General features: G+C 39.6%; 3 protein-coding genes across 15 annotated transcripts in view; 2 read left to right on the forward strand and 1 right to left on the reverse strand.

Moving 5' to 3' along the window:
- The window catches only part of aimp1b (aminoacyl tRNA synthetase complex interacting multifunctional protein 1b), a 5652-nt gene extending 2679 nt beyond the window's left edge, over positions 1–2973 (forward strand). For 2 of the 3 annotated variants that reach the window (XM_053642621.1, XM_053642622.1), the window contains exons 5-7: positions 1–79; positions 264–432; positions 894–1475. The exon at positions 1–79 is cut by the window's left edge and continues 148 nt beyond it. In XM_053642621.1, the coding sequence (XP_053498596.1) occupies positions 1–79; positions 264–432; positions 894–1060 (415 nt within the window). In that variant the 3' untranslated portion in view covers positions 1061–1475. Of the gene's footprint in view, positions 80–263; positions 433–893; positions 1476–2892 lie in introns of those variants that run through there. The other variant, XM_053642620.1, reaches the window with a different exon arrangement.
- LOC128618921 (dickkopf-related protein 4-like) lies at positions 2091–7041 on the reverse strand. Of its 2 annotated transcripts, none has more exons than XM_053642623.1 (6): positions 6889–7041; positions 6508–6588; positions 6152–6266; positions 3665–3815; positions 3346–3465; positions 2091–3244 (listed from the first exon to the last, which is right to left on the reverse strand). In XM_053642623.1, the coding sequence occupies exons 1-6, from the start codon at positions 6930–6932 to the stop codon at positions 2889–2891; spliced, it is 867 nt and encodes a 288-aa protein (XP_053498598.1). In that variant the 5' UTR covers positions 6933–7041; the 3' UTR covers positions 2091–2888. The 2 variants fall into 2 exon arrangements, with proteins under 2 accessions (XP_053498598.1, XP_053498599.1); XM_053642624.1 differs by having other exon boundaries at positions 6768–7034.
- sgms2b (sphingomyelin synthase 2b) lies at positions 6944–17767 on the forward strand. 10 transcript variants are annotated; one of them, XM_053642613.1, is made up of 11 exons: positions 6980–7075; positions 8652–8694; positions 9851–10034; positions 12553–12674; positions 12896–13047; positions 13133–13209; positions 13629–14272; positions 14568–14685; positions 14815–14968; positions 15723–15889; positions 16776–17767. In XM_053642613.1, exons 7-11 carry the CDS (start codon positions 13752–13754, stop codon positions 16959–16961), a joined length of 1146 nt encoding a protein of 381 aa, XP_053498588.1. In that variant the 5' UTR covers positions 6980–7075; positions 8652–8694; positions 9851–10034; positions 12553–12674; positions 12896–13047; positions 13133–13209; positions 13629–13751; the 3' UTR covers positions 16962–17767. The 10 variants fall into 10 exon arrangements, with proteins under 10 accessions (XP_053498591.1, XP_053498585.1, XP_053498588.1 ...); XM_053642612.1 differs by having other exon boundaries at positions 12896–13209; XM_053642614.1 differs by lacking the exons at positions 12896–13047; positions 13133–13209 and adding an exon at positions 9176–9529 and having other exon boundaries at positions 6987–7075.
- The last annotated feature ends 1189 nt before the right edge of the window (positions 17768–18956 follow it).

The raw sequence follows: 18956 nt of genomic DNA on the forward strand, positions 1-18956 counted from the left end.
CATACAAGAAGTGGATGTGGGAGACTCTGCCCCCAGAACTGTGGTCAGTGAACTGGCCAATCACGTGCCTCCGGAACAGGTCAGAACCAGGTTTTATTAATGCTCACAATAAACACACACACACACACACACACACACACACACACACACACATATGCACACACGATTTTATAAATTGATAAGATATTCTTCTGCATGTTGCTGTTTTAAATATAACTTGCTGATGTGTGTGTGTGTGTGTGTGTGTGTGTGTGTGTGTGTAGTTGCAGGACACTCTGGCGATTCTCCTCTGTAATGTTCGGCCGGTGAAGGTGCGTGGTGTTCTGTCTCAGGCTCGAGTGCTCTGTGCTGTCAATCAACACAAGATGGAGCCTTTAGCCCCGCCCACCGGAGCTCAGCCCGGAGACAGGGTAACCTTCCAGAACTATCCAGGTATCAACAAGCGCACACACACACACACACACACACTAACCAACCAACAAACAAACAAATAAATAAATAAAGTTTGTTGGTGAATTATATTCCTGGGAATTTTAAAATTTTTATATTTCTGTAAAAACTATATAAAATTCTATATAATTTTTTTTCTATTTATATACATTTCTTGCTCTATTTTTAGATTTGGTTTTTAGATTTGAGTTTTTCACACATGTTAATATTATACATGTTAATAAAATATATAAATATTTTGTATTATATTTAATTGTATTTAAATGTGTGTAAAATGTAAAACATTTATATTTTCATTTTTTAATACATTATATTTACAATTTATAATAATCAGAAGTGATTGTACTCAAAAAATCTACAGGAACAGTTTATTAATCTTTTTTTTATTTGTTTATCTGTTTGTCTGTATGTTTGTTTATCTGTTTGTTTGTTTATCTGTGGAGGTGAGGCGGAGAGAGAGCTGAACCCGAAGCGACATATTTGGGAGCGTTTACTCCCCGACCTGTGCATTGATGAAAGGGGCGTGGCCACTTACCGAGGAGTGGCCTTCGAAGTCAGGGGGAAAGGCCTCTGCCGAGCACCTACCATCAACAACGGAGGCATCAAGTAAAGGGCAAAGATCATCGCCATGGTTACCAGCAAACCGCCTGTACGGTTCAATAAGTACATTTATAATAAAAGTGTGATTAATAACAGTCACAGAACGGCTGATTTCTACAACTTTTATAAAGGTAATATGTTGTTACCATGGCTACCATCAAAAACAGATATAATATACAACACATGAAAACACAAACATGAGTAAATACCTTCCGTACAGTTCAGCAAGGAGTAATAACTGTAAACTCAACCTGGTGTGACCACTTTTATTTTTATATTTATTGTTTCTTTTTTAAAATGTAAAAAGTATTAAGTAAAGGTCACAGGTCATCACCACAGTACCATCAAAATAATGACCAAAAAAGTAATAAGTAAATAAAAGATAGAAAAGTAAAACATACAGCTGTACATTTCTCATTGGAGTTATAAAACATTACTGACTTTATTTATTTATTTTATTTTATATATTTTTGACCATATTCACAGCTCTGTGGGAAGAAATTCCATACAATGAAATACCTTTAATTAACAATGACAAGTTTCTAAATAAAGAAGAAAACATGCTGCATGACTTCTCTCAGCTACACACGTGCAGGTTTATAACAAAATCAGCTGCTCACCTGCTCCAGGTCCATTACTGGCAAAATTAACTGGTAAGATAAACTGTATATAAATATGTAGGGGGTCTAATACTTTTGCACAGAGCTGTATAAACACATGAGCTTGTTAAGGACCGTAAAGGTTCTGTACAATCCTGTGTTCTACAGCGACCGGGTCAGGGGTTTTAGTGAAAAAACATTGAGATCTTAAATCACTTTTTATCTGTTCCAGAGGCTCCACAAACACACACACACACACACACACACACACACACACACACACACACTTAGTCTGACTGAGATCAGTGAAAAGTCACTGAGCTGTTTTATGAGACGTCAAACATGACATGTGGCTGTGTGTGTGTGTGTGTGTGTGTGTGTGTGTGTGTGTGTGTGTGTGTGTGTGTGTGTGTGTGTAGGGTCCAGTGTCTGAGAGCACTAGTGTAGATGTTTATTCTGCAAGTTCTAGTTCATTAAAATTTAATACACATTTTTTCTTATAAGCAACAGCTTGAGTGGAAAATATTTAGATGAATGTCAGAGTTTCTGAACGTTTGATTTGTTCCTCTTTTAGAATATTCCACAATATTCTACATCTAATCAGTATATATTAGATTTACTGAATTCTATTTATTAGATTTATCAGATTTACTAAAATTTAAATAGTGAAAGTTGAGAAACAGTGCAGAATCATGAATATTAAATATTCAAGATATAAACGTTTCCTTTGGGGGTTTTTTTAATTTTGTGAAACTTATTTCCAGTTTTAAATGGAAAAACTCTCAGGTGTTCAGTGTGCTCTGAGACCCTGGACCTCACTGTAAGTGCTCTCATGCTGACTGACCTTTAGCTTATTGTTATTAGCAACTTTTCAGTAACACACACACACACACACACACACACACTCGCACACACGGGTTGGTTTTTCTGACATCTAAATATCCAGTCGGAATTTTAAACCAATACAAAATATCAGTGTACAATAATAAACAGTTTATTGAGTAAAATGAGCTGAATACAGGAATCCCTACACATTTAACCTCATTATAAACTCCAGGGATATGAATATGTATGAATATGCAAATTGGAAATGTTGGACTGGTGGATTGGATTGTTTGTGTGTTGAGTCTTTGTGATATTTCGTGTTCGTGTTGGTACAAGTGTCTAACAAACTTGTGGCATTAAAATGTCTGTCTCTCTGTCTGTCTGTCTCTCATTCTGTCTCTCTCTCTCTGTATCTCAGAGTTGTTGGCAGGTGTGTAATCTGACAGCAGCAGCAGGTCGGTGTCTGTTGGTGTGTATGTTGGTGTGTGCGTTGGTGTGTGCATTGGTACGTGCCTTGGTGTGTGTGTTGGTGTGTGCATTGGAGTGTGAGTGTGTGAGACTCTGCGTCCTGCACTCGAGGCCAGTTGAACAGGGACACAGCTGGAACAGCTCCAATGTGTGACCAGTGCCTGTGTGTTTCCAGCGCCAGGGGGTGGAGCACACCTGCCCCTCCTGAGGCTCCGCCTTACACACTCGATTCCACAAGTGACGTGCACAGCACAGGCCACGCCCACAATCAGCTGAACGCACACACTGTGCACCCAAGTCACCTGAAACACACACACACACATTATAATTGTTTAATACTATTTAATACCTTTCCAATTTGTCAGACATGTCAATGTACACACACACACACACACACACACACCTTTATGTGGTTTGTTGAGCTTCCTGCTTGTCTTTCGTCGTCCAGTAGAGCTGTAGATTCGGTTCTTCAGTTTTCCAGTGTGTTCTGCTGACACTCGTGCTGAAACTCGACTACACACATCTGTGTGAGAGACAAAGAAAACAGAAAAACAACAAACACGTTTTAATTTATAAATTCTGAACAGCGACACTGATGGCTGAACACAGCGGCATCATAACCGTTCTTAAAATGATAATGATAATGACTATGATGAAAAAAAATCTACATTATCTTCCACATTATCTTGGTACTGTGTAGAGTTTGTGTGCATTTTACTTACGGTTACGACACTCGTTTCCAGGGCAACACATGCGGTCTCTACGGCAATGTCTTGCCCTTCTCTTACAGGGTGAGCACTGAGAGTGGGCGTGGCCTGGGGCCTTGCAATAAAGTCTCGGCGCACATTCACTATCTGCACTGCAGAAGTAAGCCTAATACATACACACACACACACACACACACACACACAGTGTCATGTAATATAATATTTTACATCATTCATTTATCTTCAGTAAGTGTTTTATCCTGATGGCGGATCTGAAACCTGCACATGGTATGAAGCGTGAACACACTCTAGATGGGACACCAGCTCTTCACAGACCACACACACACACACACACACTAGGGATGAAATGGTTACTGGTTTCACGATAAAATTCCCAGAAGGTTAGTATCACATGTCATATTTAATTATCATTAAAACCGTGCGTGATTATCGTGATTTGTAAAACTCATGGTAAATGCTGTCCTTCAGGGTCGCGGGGAACCTGGAGCCTATCCCAGGGAGAATGGGGAACAGGGCGGGGTACACCCTGGACAGGGTGCCAATCCATCACAGGGCAGTACCTAGAGGAAACCCCCGCAGCAGGGGAAGAACATGCGAACTCCGCACACACAGGACCACGGCAGGAATCAAACCCCCGACCCTGGAGCTGTGAGGTGAACATGATAACCTCTAAGCCACCGTGCGCCCAAGTGTGGTCATATTTTGGTTTTTATAAAAATGCTGACGGAAACTTAATAGAAAATGTGCAGAGCTCGCTGGAAGAAAGTCGCTGCGAAACGGGGAAACACGTCTAATCTGCTGAGAAATCTTCATAACCATCCATCAGTTTATAGTGCATGCAACGTAACATAACTTTTAGCTCAGTGCACGAGTTGGGGAAAATTATAACGAAAAGTGAATAGTTGAACACAAAATATTGAACTGGTTTAAAATAATTTCTTATCTCGCTTGGAATAAACGCAAGCTTCCACGAAGAAACAGTTCCTAGTGAGTGCATGACTTCGAGCCAAGACAAACAAACAAGTTCAAACAAGACAGCAACAAATAATCAATTAGTGCCACATTTAAGGGCTTATGTAAATTCATACCACTAATATACGGGTTTTCAAATAATTATGGGGAAATACTGATTGGAGATTAATATTTTACAATTTGACCTGTTCTTTATTATTTTATGATTCATTGTAGTGTACAAAACAATCGTCCAATTCAAATACTAAAGTCCTCCAATTTCATATTCAATACGATCGTTAATAATAACAGAGTCACACAATGGCAGCGGTTGTGTTTGTATGACAAGAGAGAGTATGTGACATGAAAGAAGCCGGAGTTTCAGGATTGTTCAGCGTTGTGTTATACTGCGTTGCTAATGACGACGGTCATAAACAGGAAATATCAGACAGTGGATTGACCAGAATCAAGAATTTCAGGGAGCCTTATAATAACTTGTTATGTAGTTTAGTCACCCAACCAACATATTTTTATCAAATGTGTGTGTAAGTTAATAAAAAGAATAAGAATTAATATCTTTATTATGATTATGATGATGATGATGATTATTACTATACTGCATTGCTATTCCCTTGTATACAGAGTGGGCTGCAGCATGCAAACCCATTGATGCTCCTGGTTCCTCGTCGACTCACTCCTCATCTACACGTGACACAGACACTCGAGCAAGCATTATGCTGCTAATTTTATTTGTTGTTTGTTGATTTCCAAATATAAAACCTGTTTAAATAATTTCAGTGTGTATCAGTACTTTCTGTACATTTTCAGCACATTTTAACAATACAGTGATAATACTGATATAACCATGATAGTTTTGGTCACGATAATCATGATATGAAATTTTCATACCGTTACATCTCTAACACACACTTTCACACACATGCGCACACACTCGTGCACACATGCACACACTTTCATGCAAATGCACACGCACACACACACACTTTCATGCAAATGCTCACACACACAAAAACACAAACACTTTCACACCTAGGGGCAATTGATCTGCCCACCTGCATGATTTTGGACAGTGGGAGGAAACCAGTGAACCTGGAGGAAACCCACACAGACACAGGGAGAACGTGAAACTACACACACACAGAAACCTGAGCTCAGGAGCTGTGAAGCAGCGACGCTACCGACTGCACCGCCACGTCACCCCATATAATATAACATAATGTAATACAATATAATGTAATATAATGTAATATAATACTATTAAAACCATTCAGGAAATAAAGTCAAAACGTTTAATTTAATATCATCACTATTAAACACTACAGTGAATTATTTCACATTTAAAAATAACAATTAAACAAATAAATGATGAGGAAAATATAACGATACATTATAAGTAAAGCCACAGAATAAAATCTCGAGTGTAATAATGAATAATGATCTGATCTCTGTGTCAGGACTCACGGCACGTGCCCAGTCAGCCCTGGCTCTGTATCTGCGTGCGCCTATTACCTTAGTCAGGTATTTACGGGTCCTTGTGACTCCGGTGTAGTCGCTGTGCGGTTGGCTCGCGCTGACGGACAGCACCGCGAGCAGCGTGCAGAAACCCCACGCGCATGTCCGCATGCTGAGAAAACAAAAAGTTTACAACTAAACTATGATCCAGAAATCAAACTTAAGAGCCGATTTCAGTAAGCGCGCGCGCCGAGGTTCAGGTGTGCATGTTAACTGTTAACCTGAGGGATGTTTCTCACATCACACACACGCTCACACTCATAAACACTTAAACGGTGATGTACATGAGGAGCGCGCGCTGTTCCCCGCTGCTGTGCGTTGTGTTACCGTGTGCGCGCGCTGTGGTTTTATACCGTTCTCGAGGTATGGTTTCGTCCTCCTGTGAAACCCACATCCCCGATTCGTCTTCAGCTTCAGTTTCAGCTCGTGACAATCTGACAAATCACACACACACACACACACACACACACACACAAAAGAGCGTTTCACACTGCATATTAACACCCACAGATCGGTGATTAGCACGTGTTATGCGGAGTGATGGGTGTGTGTGTGTGTGTGTGTGTGAGAGAGAGAGAGACAGAGAGAGAGAGAGAGAGAGAGAATCAGGTACAGTGTGAACTTGATTCAAGATTCATCAGTCACTGTCGCCTAAACAGGTGAGATTAGATTAGGAGTCTCTGTAATGTAAACAAGTGAAACACTAGTCAGGAAAATAGGTGAGTCTTTATTACTTGCAAAAAGTGACGTAAATAATAAGGCTGTTGTGTGTTGCCATGGTAACATAGTGCTGGTGATTAGATTCCTAAATGTTCAGTTCCGTCCTTTAAGAGGAGAAGACGGTTTTCAGATCTTTTTCTTCAGCTGCTTGTCCATTCCACACTGCAGGAGGTACGCTGGTCTGTAAATCCTGGCCTGAAGGTTTGAAAGCTTTGTTTTCTTCACTGACATAATCTGGACACACGCCACACGCCAATATCACACACACACACACACACACACACACACTTGCTGAACACCTGCTGTGATGTTCTTTAGAAATGTGATATGGAGGAGCAGGAGGTTGTCTGGTTCAGCAGTGCAGCAAGGTTGTGTATCTGAAATATTCTGAAACATGTGGGGTTTAAAACAGTAACCTACTCAAACTGAAACACTACGATACAAACACTGACATCCTCCTCAGTGTGGTGTTTGGATTTAACCTTAACATTACACCGACACATTTACACACAAACAGCAAGTGTCTCAGATTCAGACAGTGATTTACCTCAGGCTGTTCCTCTCTAATATTTACGTTTACCTTATACCTAGTTGTTGGCTTGTTTACAGATGCTACTGGCTGATGATAAATACTGCATAGAATATGTGGCGTGTTGGTGGAACAGAAATCAGACAGAAAATGAAATATATGTTACTCACTTCACCTTTTGAGAATTTTGTACAATAAACTTTACAGCATTGTGTTACAAACAGCAGTGCTGTGTTTCAGTAAGTGATGTAAGCAATGCAGCTAAATAAACGACACAATGTCTGAGACACACTGACTCCAAGCATCTGTTTCTCTGTGTGTGTGTGTGTGTGTGTGTGTGTGTGTGTGTACAGGAGTTCACGTCAGTGTAGCATTACCGCACATAACCAGATACCATTTCATCACAGCATGGCGCTTACTTTATGATTATGATCCGTTATTGTTAGCGTGCTATTGTTAACAAAGGCCCGACGGCACACGCCAGCTCCGTATCGGTGACATACTGTGTGATATCAGTGAGAAAAAATGCAGAAATGACTTAATAATTCCTGAGAGAAAAGTTCACAGCAAAGTGAGATGAGCAGAACAACAAAACGAGCGTTAGTGTAAACACAATATATGTATTAGCGTGAAAATTAAAGTTGTGTTAGTGTGTTATGTGTCCTTCTCAGTGAAGACTGACCCATAATTCTTTCACTGGGCTGCGATATTACTGATGAAAATTTTACTAAGTATTTCGTCACATTCACAATAGACAGTTCACCACCAGGCCACCAGAGGGAGCGCTTCCACGTATTTCTGTATAACTTATTATTAAAATTAATATTATTTAAAGCCGTTAGCTAGGTTCACTGGTAAACTAGCTAATATTAGGCCATTGTATTGTACAAAGCAGTAACCAAGGCTGATTACTAAGCCTAGTGAGCTAGCTTATGTTATTCATAAATAATAATTAAAACAATTATCCACAATTGTGAGCAAACTAGCCAACATTAGCCCAATTATTATTTAGCAAACAACCTAATAATGCGCTATTATACAGTTGTCTTTTGTAAACCAGTATCAAATTTCATTAGCATGCTTGCCAACATTGGGATAGCTGCTTTGTAATTAAAAGCATGTTACTACTAAGCATGGGCTACTTTTCCTTCTCTAAATTATTTGTAAAACAGAAGTATTATGTGATTGTAATATTACTGTAATATGAATGATATTACGTTTATAATATTATTACTTTAATCTCCACAGTTTAATAAACAGCTCCTGCAGTTCCACAAAATCACCAGAAGAGGTGAGTATAAGAGAGTATAAAACATCAACGCTGAGGGAGACAGTGAGACTTTTCCACAGTTTACAGCAGAAATGTCCACATTTAATTATATAAAACAGACATGGCTGAAAAAAATGACTGAAATGTTCCTCTTCTACAAGTAGATGAGTGTTTAGGTCACATACAGAGGTTAGATACCAACATTTCTCTTTTAATGTGTGAGGTGATCACTTTAACATTAGCTTCATTTTAGTTTCATGTAGCCTAGCAGAACAAGTCTTTTTGTTTCCCTTTGTAGTTTTTTTTTTTTTGTCTTTTGTTTTTGTATTTTTATTGTGTACAGTCAAATTGTGTAACTGATTAGGATCATACTTTCATTTAATTATTTTTTAATAGAATATTTACTTGTTTTTAATGGATTGTACTAGAAATCAAATATTCACGATTCAAATATTTCATGTGATTATTACCAACCATAAAACACCACAGACTCGTTACTTAGGATCACACAACCTCACAGTTCCATCAACCCTAAGCCCAGTGTACAGAGGCTGAGTGAACGTGGTGTGGACTCTGTAGAGGAGCTTCATGGTATCAGAGACGCTGAATAAGGACGCTGAAGAGTTCCTGCACCGTGATCCCTAAACACACACCAGACACAAGCTCAGCTGATTTACTTGTTTTTTTTAAACGTTGTTGCACTGTATGTACTCTGGAGAAGAATGTGTCTGTAATCTGGAGCAGCATTCTTTATGTATAGATATGAGAGGAATTTTCAGCCAGAAAGAATGTGTTTCCAGGAACCTCAAACTGTGACTCAGAGCCTCCAGTCCATCTCTACCATCCTTCTACAGATGTAGGGTTTTAGTTCCACTGTGTTTCACTAACCTCTACAGCTTGAAACCAAACTCACATCTCAAACTGTCAGAGAAATGATGAACTGTTCTAACACACAGCTGTGTTTACATTCTCTCACCTCACATTTGCTCTCTGCTCCAGGACTTATATTTATTGTGTGTGTGTGTGTGTGTGTGTGTCTTTGTGTGTGTGTCTTTGTGTGTGTGTGTGTGTGTGTGTGTGTGTGTGTGTGTGTGTGTGTGTGTGTGTCTTTGTGTGTGTCTTTGTTTGTGTTTTTGTGTGTTTGTTTGTGTGTGTGTGTGTGTGTGTGTTCTTTAAGACGCGAGTTTAACCGGAAGTGGGCGTGGTTTTGAGACCCAGGTGGGCGTTAGGGGCAGGTGAAGGCTTCAGATTCGGATTTCGGTCTCTGTCCGTGTGGAGTGAACATGGAAACACTGATCATTTACTGAGCTTTAACACACACAGCTGTAAGATTCAATCATCAGGTCTAGGAGAACATCCAGGTGAGAGCTTTAATTTATTAAACGAATGTTTACAAGCCTGAAATATACGTAACACGATCAAGATAAACATTTCTAACGAGTAGAGCTGAATTGGCTGCTTTTTGATAAACACCACAGTGTGATCTGTAAAGAGGATAATATAATGCCAGGTTGCACGTGCGGTTCTCAGTTCTCAGTATAGAATATAGAGATAACTGTCTAAACAAATATTAAACAAATATCCTTATGGCCTTTCTTCATCTCACCACACCGACCTCCAGGCTGTCCACCTAACTTTACTGCCACTGTGTGCTCAAGTGTCAGCGGGTTATTGTTAGGAACCACTGTATTTACATTTCCATGTTTTTGTTTGTTTGTTTTGGGTTTTTTTCTTCTTCATAATTTCCCTGGAACAGGCGCCATGTTGCTCTGAGGTCTACAGGTGGAAATTTTAGGATGTGACAATTTCATGATTTGTACACTGTTATTATTCTTTCTGCAATTCGTAGAGATCACTAATGTTACAGCGTTTAAAAAAATACAATAAGTACAATACATTACTGTAATAGTCTACAGTAGCTATACAGTATTCGAGATGGGTCGCGTATGCGCAGAGCGTTTATCCCGTATCAACTTGGGTCAGTGACCTCGTGGTGCAATTCTACTCGTTTCATCACCATTTTCATCTTTATCACTTAAACACACGTCACACAGGGGAGAAATACAATTTTATGGCTTTTCGACTGTGTCCAGCGGTCATTTCCGCCTTTAATAACGGGTTATTTTCGTTTATGCGTTGGTTTCGTTGATACGTCGAAACCATCCGCCATTTTTCCTCAGAACTTCAGACTCAACATTAGTTGATGTCGTTTCAGTGATTAATTGTTTCCGGTTAACCGAGTAGTAATCACATTTACAGTAAAATAAATAAGTAAATAACTCAATAAAATAAAGGTTGCTGAGTGTTTAACGTTGCTTTAACACATGAAACAGTAAGAAAGATGAAGAGATAAAGAAGTTAAAGAATGTGACCCTGTGTTGAAAGACGAGTTCCAGAAGCAGGGTGTGTCAGCTCAAATTCACCTTCTGTCAAACATTCACACACCAGCACCTTTCAGCCTTTTGTTAAGATTTCTTCCAACACAGACCTACCTTTGTTTGCTTCTTAAACACACACACTGATTATTGATTGTGTAACCATGGAAATGATCTAGGTTCTATTAACCTAGGTATTCTCGCTACTATTTCTCATCATCTGAACTTCACAAAACAATTTCACTGCTAATTCTATCATTTTATGCCACAGCTCTTTTGAGTTCTCAAATCGGAAGGTGTTGATTAGTTTTCTAGAACAGCAGCTCTCACTGTAGCGTAGCTGCAAATCACAGGTTTATTTATCATTAACACGCTCGTTCTGATATGTTATCGTTTCCGTAGTAACACCTCGTTCACAGGGACGTGCACAGTGGACGCTCAGATTAAAACGTGTGTGTGAAGTTTTCTGTAAGGAGAAATGTGTTTGATACACGTATGGAAGGAGTCTCCAGTGGCAGTGCTGTGTAACAGTCAGAGGTTAAAGCTGTAACTTTTCTGACAGGAAAAAAAAAGAGGAGTTTATGCTTCTTTGCGGTTTCTTGGTAACAAAAATACAACACGCTGTGTGTGGGTTTTTTTTTTTTTGCCTTATTAACTTCAAGAGAGATAATAAAGAGAGGTGGATAAAGTAAGTGACAACAGGAACTTTTTGACAGACATTAAATGTAACTGTAAACATAAAAAAATAATGATGTTCTTTTATCATTTTGCTGTGGAATAAGAGGAAATAAAAAGCCTGGACATGTGCTGGTATAGAAGAATAGCCTATTTAATAATTAACTATAGCTATTAAACTGTACCTATTCTTGTTGCTAGGGTTGTACCCACAAATGGTACCTCTTTAGTACCTTTTAGTAAGTATGTTTTACCTACCTTTTAAAGCTCTAAAAACTCATTGTGGTTTAATTGATATCACATTAAACCATTGTAATGCTACATAGAGTATGCTGAACGCCCTGCGTGGCTCCATCAGGAACACCTTAGTATTAACGGGGTTTAACTGGTTAAGAGGTGTAATAAAACGTCATGACGGTGTTAGACTATTTGCAAAACTTCTTGCAACACACACACACACACAATATTTTTACTGTGGCACTTCAAATGATCATCTGTTCTATTCATGACATTTTCAAAATGGTCATTTTAAAACTAACTATATTTGTAAATTAATTATACAGTAAACTGCTAAAGGCTTTGCTAGTTCCTGTGATGTATTTTATTAATGTTAATATTAACTTGTATATTAGAAGTTTATGATATGGCAGTTGTTAATGTTTCTTGAAGCACAGTAAGAGTCTTTTATTAATTTATTAGTGTATTTATATGTAGTGTAATATACTGGTATATGGTTCACATCTTTCAGTAGAGATTACACTCACTTGTTATGACACAACAGTATATAATAAATTTAAAAAATCAAACACTGTGTGTCATGCTGCTCTAGGAAAATAATCAACACTGGGGTGGAGTGATGAAGTGGAGTTACTGTTACCACTCTGAAGTACCACTCTGAAGTACCACTCTGAAGTACCACTCTGAAGTACCACTCTGAAGTACCACTCTGAAGTGCTTTATTCCTCTTGCACCACAACTCTTTACCAGTGTTTAAAATTAAAGAATGACACATCATACTTTTTATCTGTTTATTGTTCCATTTAATGTTGTGGAACATCATTTGGAACACACTAGCTCCTGTTCTCACTTATGTCACCGCAGCTATAAACGAGGACACGAGCCATTTAATTCGTGGCCAAAGTGCCCCATTCTTACAAATTTTCCTTACGCAGAGCTCTCCCAGTGTTTACTCCGCATCCTGTGAGAGGCAAATTGACTAGCCTTCACACCCGCACACCTTCTCTGTTCAAATTACACACATTCTTGTGAGTTGCCTTGTAAAGAAAAAGGGCGGAGTCAAGCAACTTTGTTCCAGCAGTGGGAGGTAGCTGATTTCAGAGCCAGAAAAATTTAAACAGGCCAGATCTTATGAATACTGTGGCAGTTAATTATAATTGTGATAATTACAGGTGTAGAAACATGTGGACATTACAGACTGAACCTTTAAACATGCCAGGCCAAGCCAACTTTAAGGATCCCTGAAAAAGTTGGTACTTTTGAGGAAATTAGCAACAGCATGCAAAATGAAGCAACACTCTTTTGCATTAAACAACCTGAAGCGAGAAAAGTCACAGGAAATCGCTCAGTGTCCTGAGGTCATTTACATGTTTGACATAATGCAGTGACCAGAGATGTGTTTCACTACAAGCGTAAGAGTATGTGGGAGAAATTTTATCCCGAGACAATTTTGTGTATAATAAATAATCATCCACCACAATTCCTTGCTCCTGGGCATAGGTCTGATATTTGTGTCCTGTTTGTACATCAGTTGTGTCATTTTATTTCTTCAAAGATTGACAGCTAATGTTTATTTAATTCCAACACACACACACACACACACACACACACACACACACACGTCCATTTCTAACACACTGTGTTCATGGCTCTCTCTTTCTCTCTCAGGTCACAGTTCATGCAGGAAGCAGCAGAAATTCAGCAGCCCGTGGTTTGTTTCCGTTCCTCTGAAGAGATTATTATCCATTCACAAAACACAGGGTGATTTGTGGTTGTGTGTGTACATTAACGATGACGGTGGCTGAGTTCCCTGAATCGGCGCAGCACGAAGGTGAAAATCACAGCCAAATTGAAGTATTAGTTCCGGACACGTCCACACACCCTCAGACTCTGCCCACAGAACGAACCCCGGCCATTAAGAAAGAGGGTGGAGCTGCAGACCACTCCACAGACCATGCCACACCCCAGTCCCGTTTGTCACGAGGTTTTGCACGCTTGCTGCGTAAGAACCAGGACTACATCCGCATCAGCATGGGTGAGCCACGCCCTGAGCACCTGCATGTTGAGCGTCTACCGGCCGAGTGGTGGAAAACAGGCGTGTCCTTCCTGTGGGCGGGGACTATGCTCTTCTGCACCACTATCATGATCACAGTGGTGCATGAGCGTGTTCCAGAGAAGGCGGACAACCCGCCGCTGCCTGATAAGTTCTTCGATTATGTACCGCGTCTGGAGTGGGCGTTTACTGTCACCGAGGTCAACGGTATTGTCCTGACTCTCGTCTGGACCATACAGTGGCTCTGTCTCAAACACAAGTCAGTATATTAAGTGTCTCTCTTTCTCACTGTCTCTCTTTCTCACTGTCTCTCTAAATGTACACACACACACACACACACACACACACACACACACACACACACTGACTGCCAGACAATCAAAAACAAGTACTCTCCACAACTGTGGTACAAATCATAACACTCCTCACTTCCACTAAGCTCCATTCAGAGAGGAGTCGTGTTTGTGCTTCTGCCATATGGTCAGGGTTTGTCCACTGATGACAGATTGTAAATGGTAAAGTGTGTGTGTGTGTGTGTGTGTGTGTGTTTTCAGGTCGATCATAGGCCGCAGATTCTTCTTCCTGATGGGGATGCTGTATCTGTATCGCATCATCACCATGTACATCACCACGCTGCCTGTCCCCAGCACACACATGAACTGTGCTCCTAAGGTTTATTTTTGTTTGTTTGTGTGTGTGCACACTTTGCTTTCATCTCCTCTGTAATGAGTTAGCCCTGAGTTCAATCTCTCTCGCTCTCTCTCACTCTCTCTGGCTGTCTCTTTCTGTCTCTTTCTCCAGTTGTATGATGACTCAGTGGGGAAAGTGTATCGGATCTTACAGCTTATCTCAGGAGGAGGTTTGTCCATCACGGGCTCGCACATGATGTGTGGTGATTTCCTGTACAGCGGTCACACGGTGATCCTCACACTCACCTACCTCTTCATCAGTGAATGTGAGTGTGCTCATCATCATCATCATCATCACTTCTGCACCCACAGTCAGGGACGGACGGAGCATTCTTGATTTCTTTTTTGTAAAATCGTAAGGATGAAGCTGTGGTCAGAAATGCCCTGCCACAGAACCTGGCACTAGGCGCTAGATAGAACTAGAACTTTAGAACTTAACAGTTGAACAGATGGTGGTTGTCATGCTAACAGCACAGTTGGACAGTGGTATATTCAGAGAAAATGAGGATGCAAATCAAAACTCTGGTACTGAAATCATCTCCACCTGCAAGCTAGTAGCTAATTAACTAGGCAGCTAGCTACCGTAGCTAACTTTAGAGATCGACAGATCACTGGTAGTTGTCATGGTAATGTTATATTTGGACAATGTTCTGTTCAGAAGAAATGAGGATGTGAATCATATTTGTGATGCTGATATTGCGTCCGCTTGTAATTCATTTGAGCTAGCTAACTTTAGAGAGGAAAAAACGGTGGTTGTCATGGTAACGTTTTATTTTAGGACTGTTCAATAATCTGCAAGGATGTAAATTCCTATATGGTCCCACCTGTGCCTAATAGCAGATGTTATTGAGGCTATTATGGAAGGGAGGAAGACATGGAAGGGTTTCTAATTTGTATATTCATGCATATTTATGTATATTCATAGACATCTGTAGTTGTTTCTTGGTGATTTCATGTTCACGATGAATCGGCTGCACATGTTGCGTTTGGTCTTCAGCACTATTCTGTTGTCTGTTGCAGACTCCCCCCGCTGGATGTGGTGGTATCACCTGGTCTGCTGGTTGCTGAGTTTAATGGGTGTGGTCTTCATCCTTGTAGCTCACGAGCACTACAGCGTGGACGTGGTGGTGGCGTATTTCGTTACATCACGCCTTTTCTACTGGTACCACACCATGGCCAACAACCAGGTAAAGTGCAGTGTGATGTGAACGTGACGTGTATATCACAGCGGAAACCGAGAGTGCCTTCTTACTTTAGAACTACAACATGTCCAACAACCAGGAAGCATTAAAACTACAAACCCTTGTCCTTTCAAATCGTTACATGGGATTTCCTGTAACGATAAGTGTCAGCCACGTATAAACCCATCATGTCAAACACCATTTTCTGAATCTCTCATTCGACAGTGTGGGATTGTGCGACGTTATAAACAAACATGAGTAAAAGTGAAAACTCCGGTTTAACTCCTTGATCACGCATTCCCATCATCCTCTACTAATGACATCGTCTTCTGTATACACTACGGTCTAGTTTATTTAGCATTTTAACAAAACTAACGGGAGGAAGACTGCTTTTAATAGCCGACGCAACTGGGAACCAAAGTTAACTAGCCTACGAAATAACGTTTCCCTAGAAACGACAAAGTTCCATTTCTGAGAAGATACACAGCTCCGAGTAGAATCTGTAAAAGGAGTTATTTATCCAACATTGAGGATGAATTCACAATTACAAATCAGCTACTGATGTGCAACACGTAAATGAATCATGCTTTTGACTGATTCTTTTAAACGAATCAGGCGAACCGGTTTGCAAGTCTACCCGAATCAAAGATTGTGTGCCGTCTATGCAAAACGTTTGTGTTAATCGCTTAAGAATTCTTGTGCAGTGCTTGCAATTGAACCACATCCTGACAAACCTCACTGTAATTACCTGTGTTTGACTGACTAAAAGAACCGAAAACATTTGATTCATTGAATGACTCAGTATCAGATTCAATATGTGTTATACTTTAAACATTATTATTATTATTATTATTATTATTATTATTATTAACTCTCTCTCTCTCTTCTCCAGTCTCTAAGAGATTCTCCTCAGAATTATCTCTCTCGTGTTTGGTGGAGGTACGTGTTTAACTTCCTGGAGAGGAACGTTCGCTCCGTGGTGCCCTGTGAGTTCTACTGGCCATTCACTCTGCCCACCTCCTGCCTAACTATGCCCTGCGACTCGTACTCCAAAGTGCAGATGACCCGAGACGAGTGACTGACACACACACACACACACACACTGAAGACAGAACGTTACAGCTCAGGCTCTCACACGCAGCAGTATTTTACAGACTGAGAGTGTATGTACGTGTACCTAAGTGCACTATATGGTGAAGAAGAAATTGTTTTATGAATTTGTGGCTCGGCCGCATGCCATTAGCATCACTGCGGTGAATGTGTTTACTGACATTACTGAAGGATTGTTTATTTTTATTAACACGTACTGTATTTTACTTTATTACAGTGTGAATGTCTTTGCAATAATACTGTATGTTTGTTCAAGTGTAAAGTTGTTTATTTGGCCTGCTATATGACAGCGTAATATAATAAACTATTTTTATATATACATGTGAATACAGACTCAGATTTTGTCTAAATGTCACACTGGGTTTTTTTTGATGATGATGCAAATATTTTCCCCAACTATGCAAACTAATAAACAACATCTCAATGTAACAATAATACATACAGCACGTGTTCAATATAAGTTAGTATAAAGTATACAGTACATACTACACATTAGACAAGACTACACTATTCTACACTGCAAACATTACACAATATTACACAGTATACAGTGCTTCACTCCACAACACTGCACTTCATACAATACCACACTATAGTACACAGTAATACACAATACTACATTACTTAACACTATCTATCAGACAATATTACACTGCGTGTGTGTGTGTGTGTTTATCTTGTTTAAATCTGTGTCCAAAACCTGCTTATTTTATTGAGTGGAATTTAGTTGAAATTTGTTGTTAGTCTTCACCTCCCTACCACATGGTGGGAGTTTGGGGAAGATCCGAGAAAGTCGAAATTTTCACCCAAAAATTCAGTAAGGTGAATTGTGTTTTTTTGGGTGAAAATTTAGACTTTCTCGGATCTTCCCCAAATTCTCACCATGCGCTAGGGAGTGGAAGACTAACACAACAGTGTGGGTTTGAGTTTCCGGTCACACTCCAAAGCCAAGATACGATGATCCGATCTCCATGGACCCGTAATGTGAAATTTAGGTTTGGGATCAAACTGACAAACAGGAAACAGGAAGTGGCAGCACTGACTAAGAAGCATTAATTACATTAATCTCTCTGTGTCACACCCTGAGTTAGAAATGTCACCCAGTCGGTGTGTCACTGAGAGCAGAGCAAACACCCGGCCTTCAATCAACACCAAACTATTCTGAAAGGACCCTGAGCAAACTCTCACCTGTGTGTGTGTGTGAGAGAGAGAGCTTTATCAGCTGAACGTGCGTCAACGTGATATGAAACTTGCCTCACCGAAGCACATCATGTATTACTGTTAAAGAGAGAACAGTGTACACACACACCCAGCACTGACACTCCTCCTGAACAAATTCTCAGGTCACATCACATTCATCACAGTACTGAGCTAATGCTAATATGATGAGCTGATATAGCTAATGAGGATCCAATTAATTCATAAACATCAACTAATAACTGCACTTGAGGATGAGTAAAATCATTTAAAAAACAATTCATTATTATTATTATTATTATTATTATTATTATTGATAGTAGTAGTAGTACTTGTGGTAACAGTATTAACATTAAAAAAAGTAGTTTTACATTTTGTGTAGGAAAGGAGCTGAAAATGATGGAGAGAGAAAAGAAAATAAGAGATATACAAATAAAGAAACACTGTGGTTAATGTTTACGGTTAAGCTGATGGAGTGAAACAATAACATGAGGGGAAAGGATAAAGAAAAGAAAACAACACAACAGAATAGAAGGAAAAGTAAAAATAACTTTTTTAAAAGAAGAAGGACACGGAAATAGTTTGTTGGATGTTAAACATACCAGGAGATTATACAAATGTCACTGATGAGAATTGTGTATGTGTGTATGTGTGTGAGCTATGTGCTTATGCACACACACCCCCACCCACCCACACACACACACGTTATTATATGACATTGATTTCTGTAGTAATAAATCTTATTTTATTTTATTATTTAAACTCT

Source organism: Ictalurus furcatus, chromosome 15 (genome assembly GCF_023375685.1).
Source record: "Ictalurus furcatus strain D&B chromosome 15, Billie_1.0, whole genome shotgun sequence".
NCBI classification, from domain to species: Eukaryota; Metazoa; Chordata; class Actinopteri; order Siluriformes; family Ictaluridae; genus Ictalurus; species Ictalurus furcatus.

What these genes read in the sequence shown, in the direction of transcription:
- LOC128618921 (XM_053642623.1), bottom strand. Translation starts at nt 6,932, where the DNA reads ATGGCAACACACAACAGCCTTATTATTTACGTCACTTTTTGCAA. An exon ending in ATTTACGTCACTTTTTGCAA is followed by an intron (nt 6,589 to 6,888) that starts GTAATAAAGACT and finishes GTGATTTGTCAG; the next exon opens with ATTGTCACGAGCTGAAACTG. An exon ending in TGGAAACGAGTGTCGTAACC is followed by an intron (nt 3,466 to 3,664) that starts GTAAGTAAAATG and finishes TCTCTCACACAG; the next exon opens with ATGTGTGTAGTCGAGTTTCA.
- sgms2b (XM_053642616.1), top strand. Translation starts at nt 13,752, where the DNA reads ATGACGGTGGCTGAGTTCCCTGAATCGGCGCAGCACGAAGGTGAAAAT. An exon ending in ACATGAACTGTGCTCCTAAG is followed by an intron (nt 14,686 to 14,814) that starts GTTTATTTTTGT and finishes CTCTTTCTCCAG; the next exon opens with TTGTATGATGACTCAGTGGG. An exon ending in CTACCTCTTCATCAGTGAAT is followed by an intron (nt 14,969 to 15,722) that starts GTGAGTGTGCTC and finishes TGTCTGTTGCAG; the next exon opens with ACTCCCCCCGCTGGATGTGG.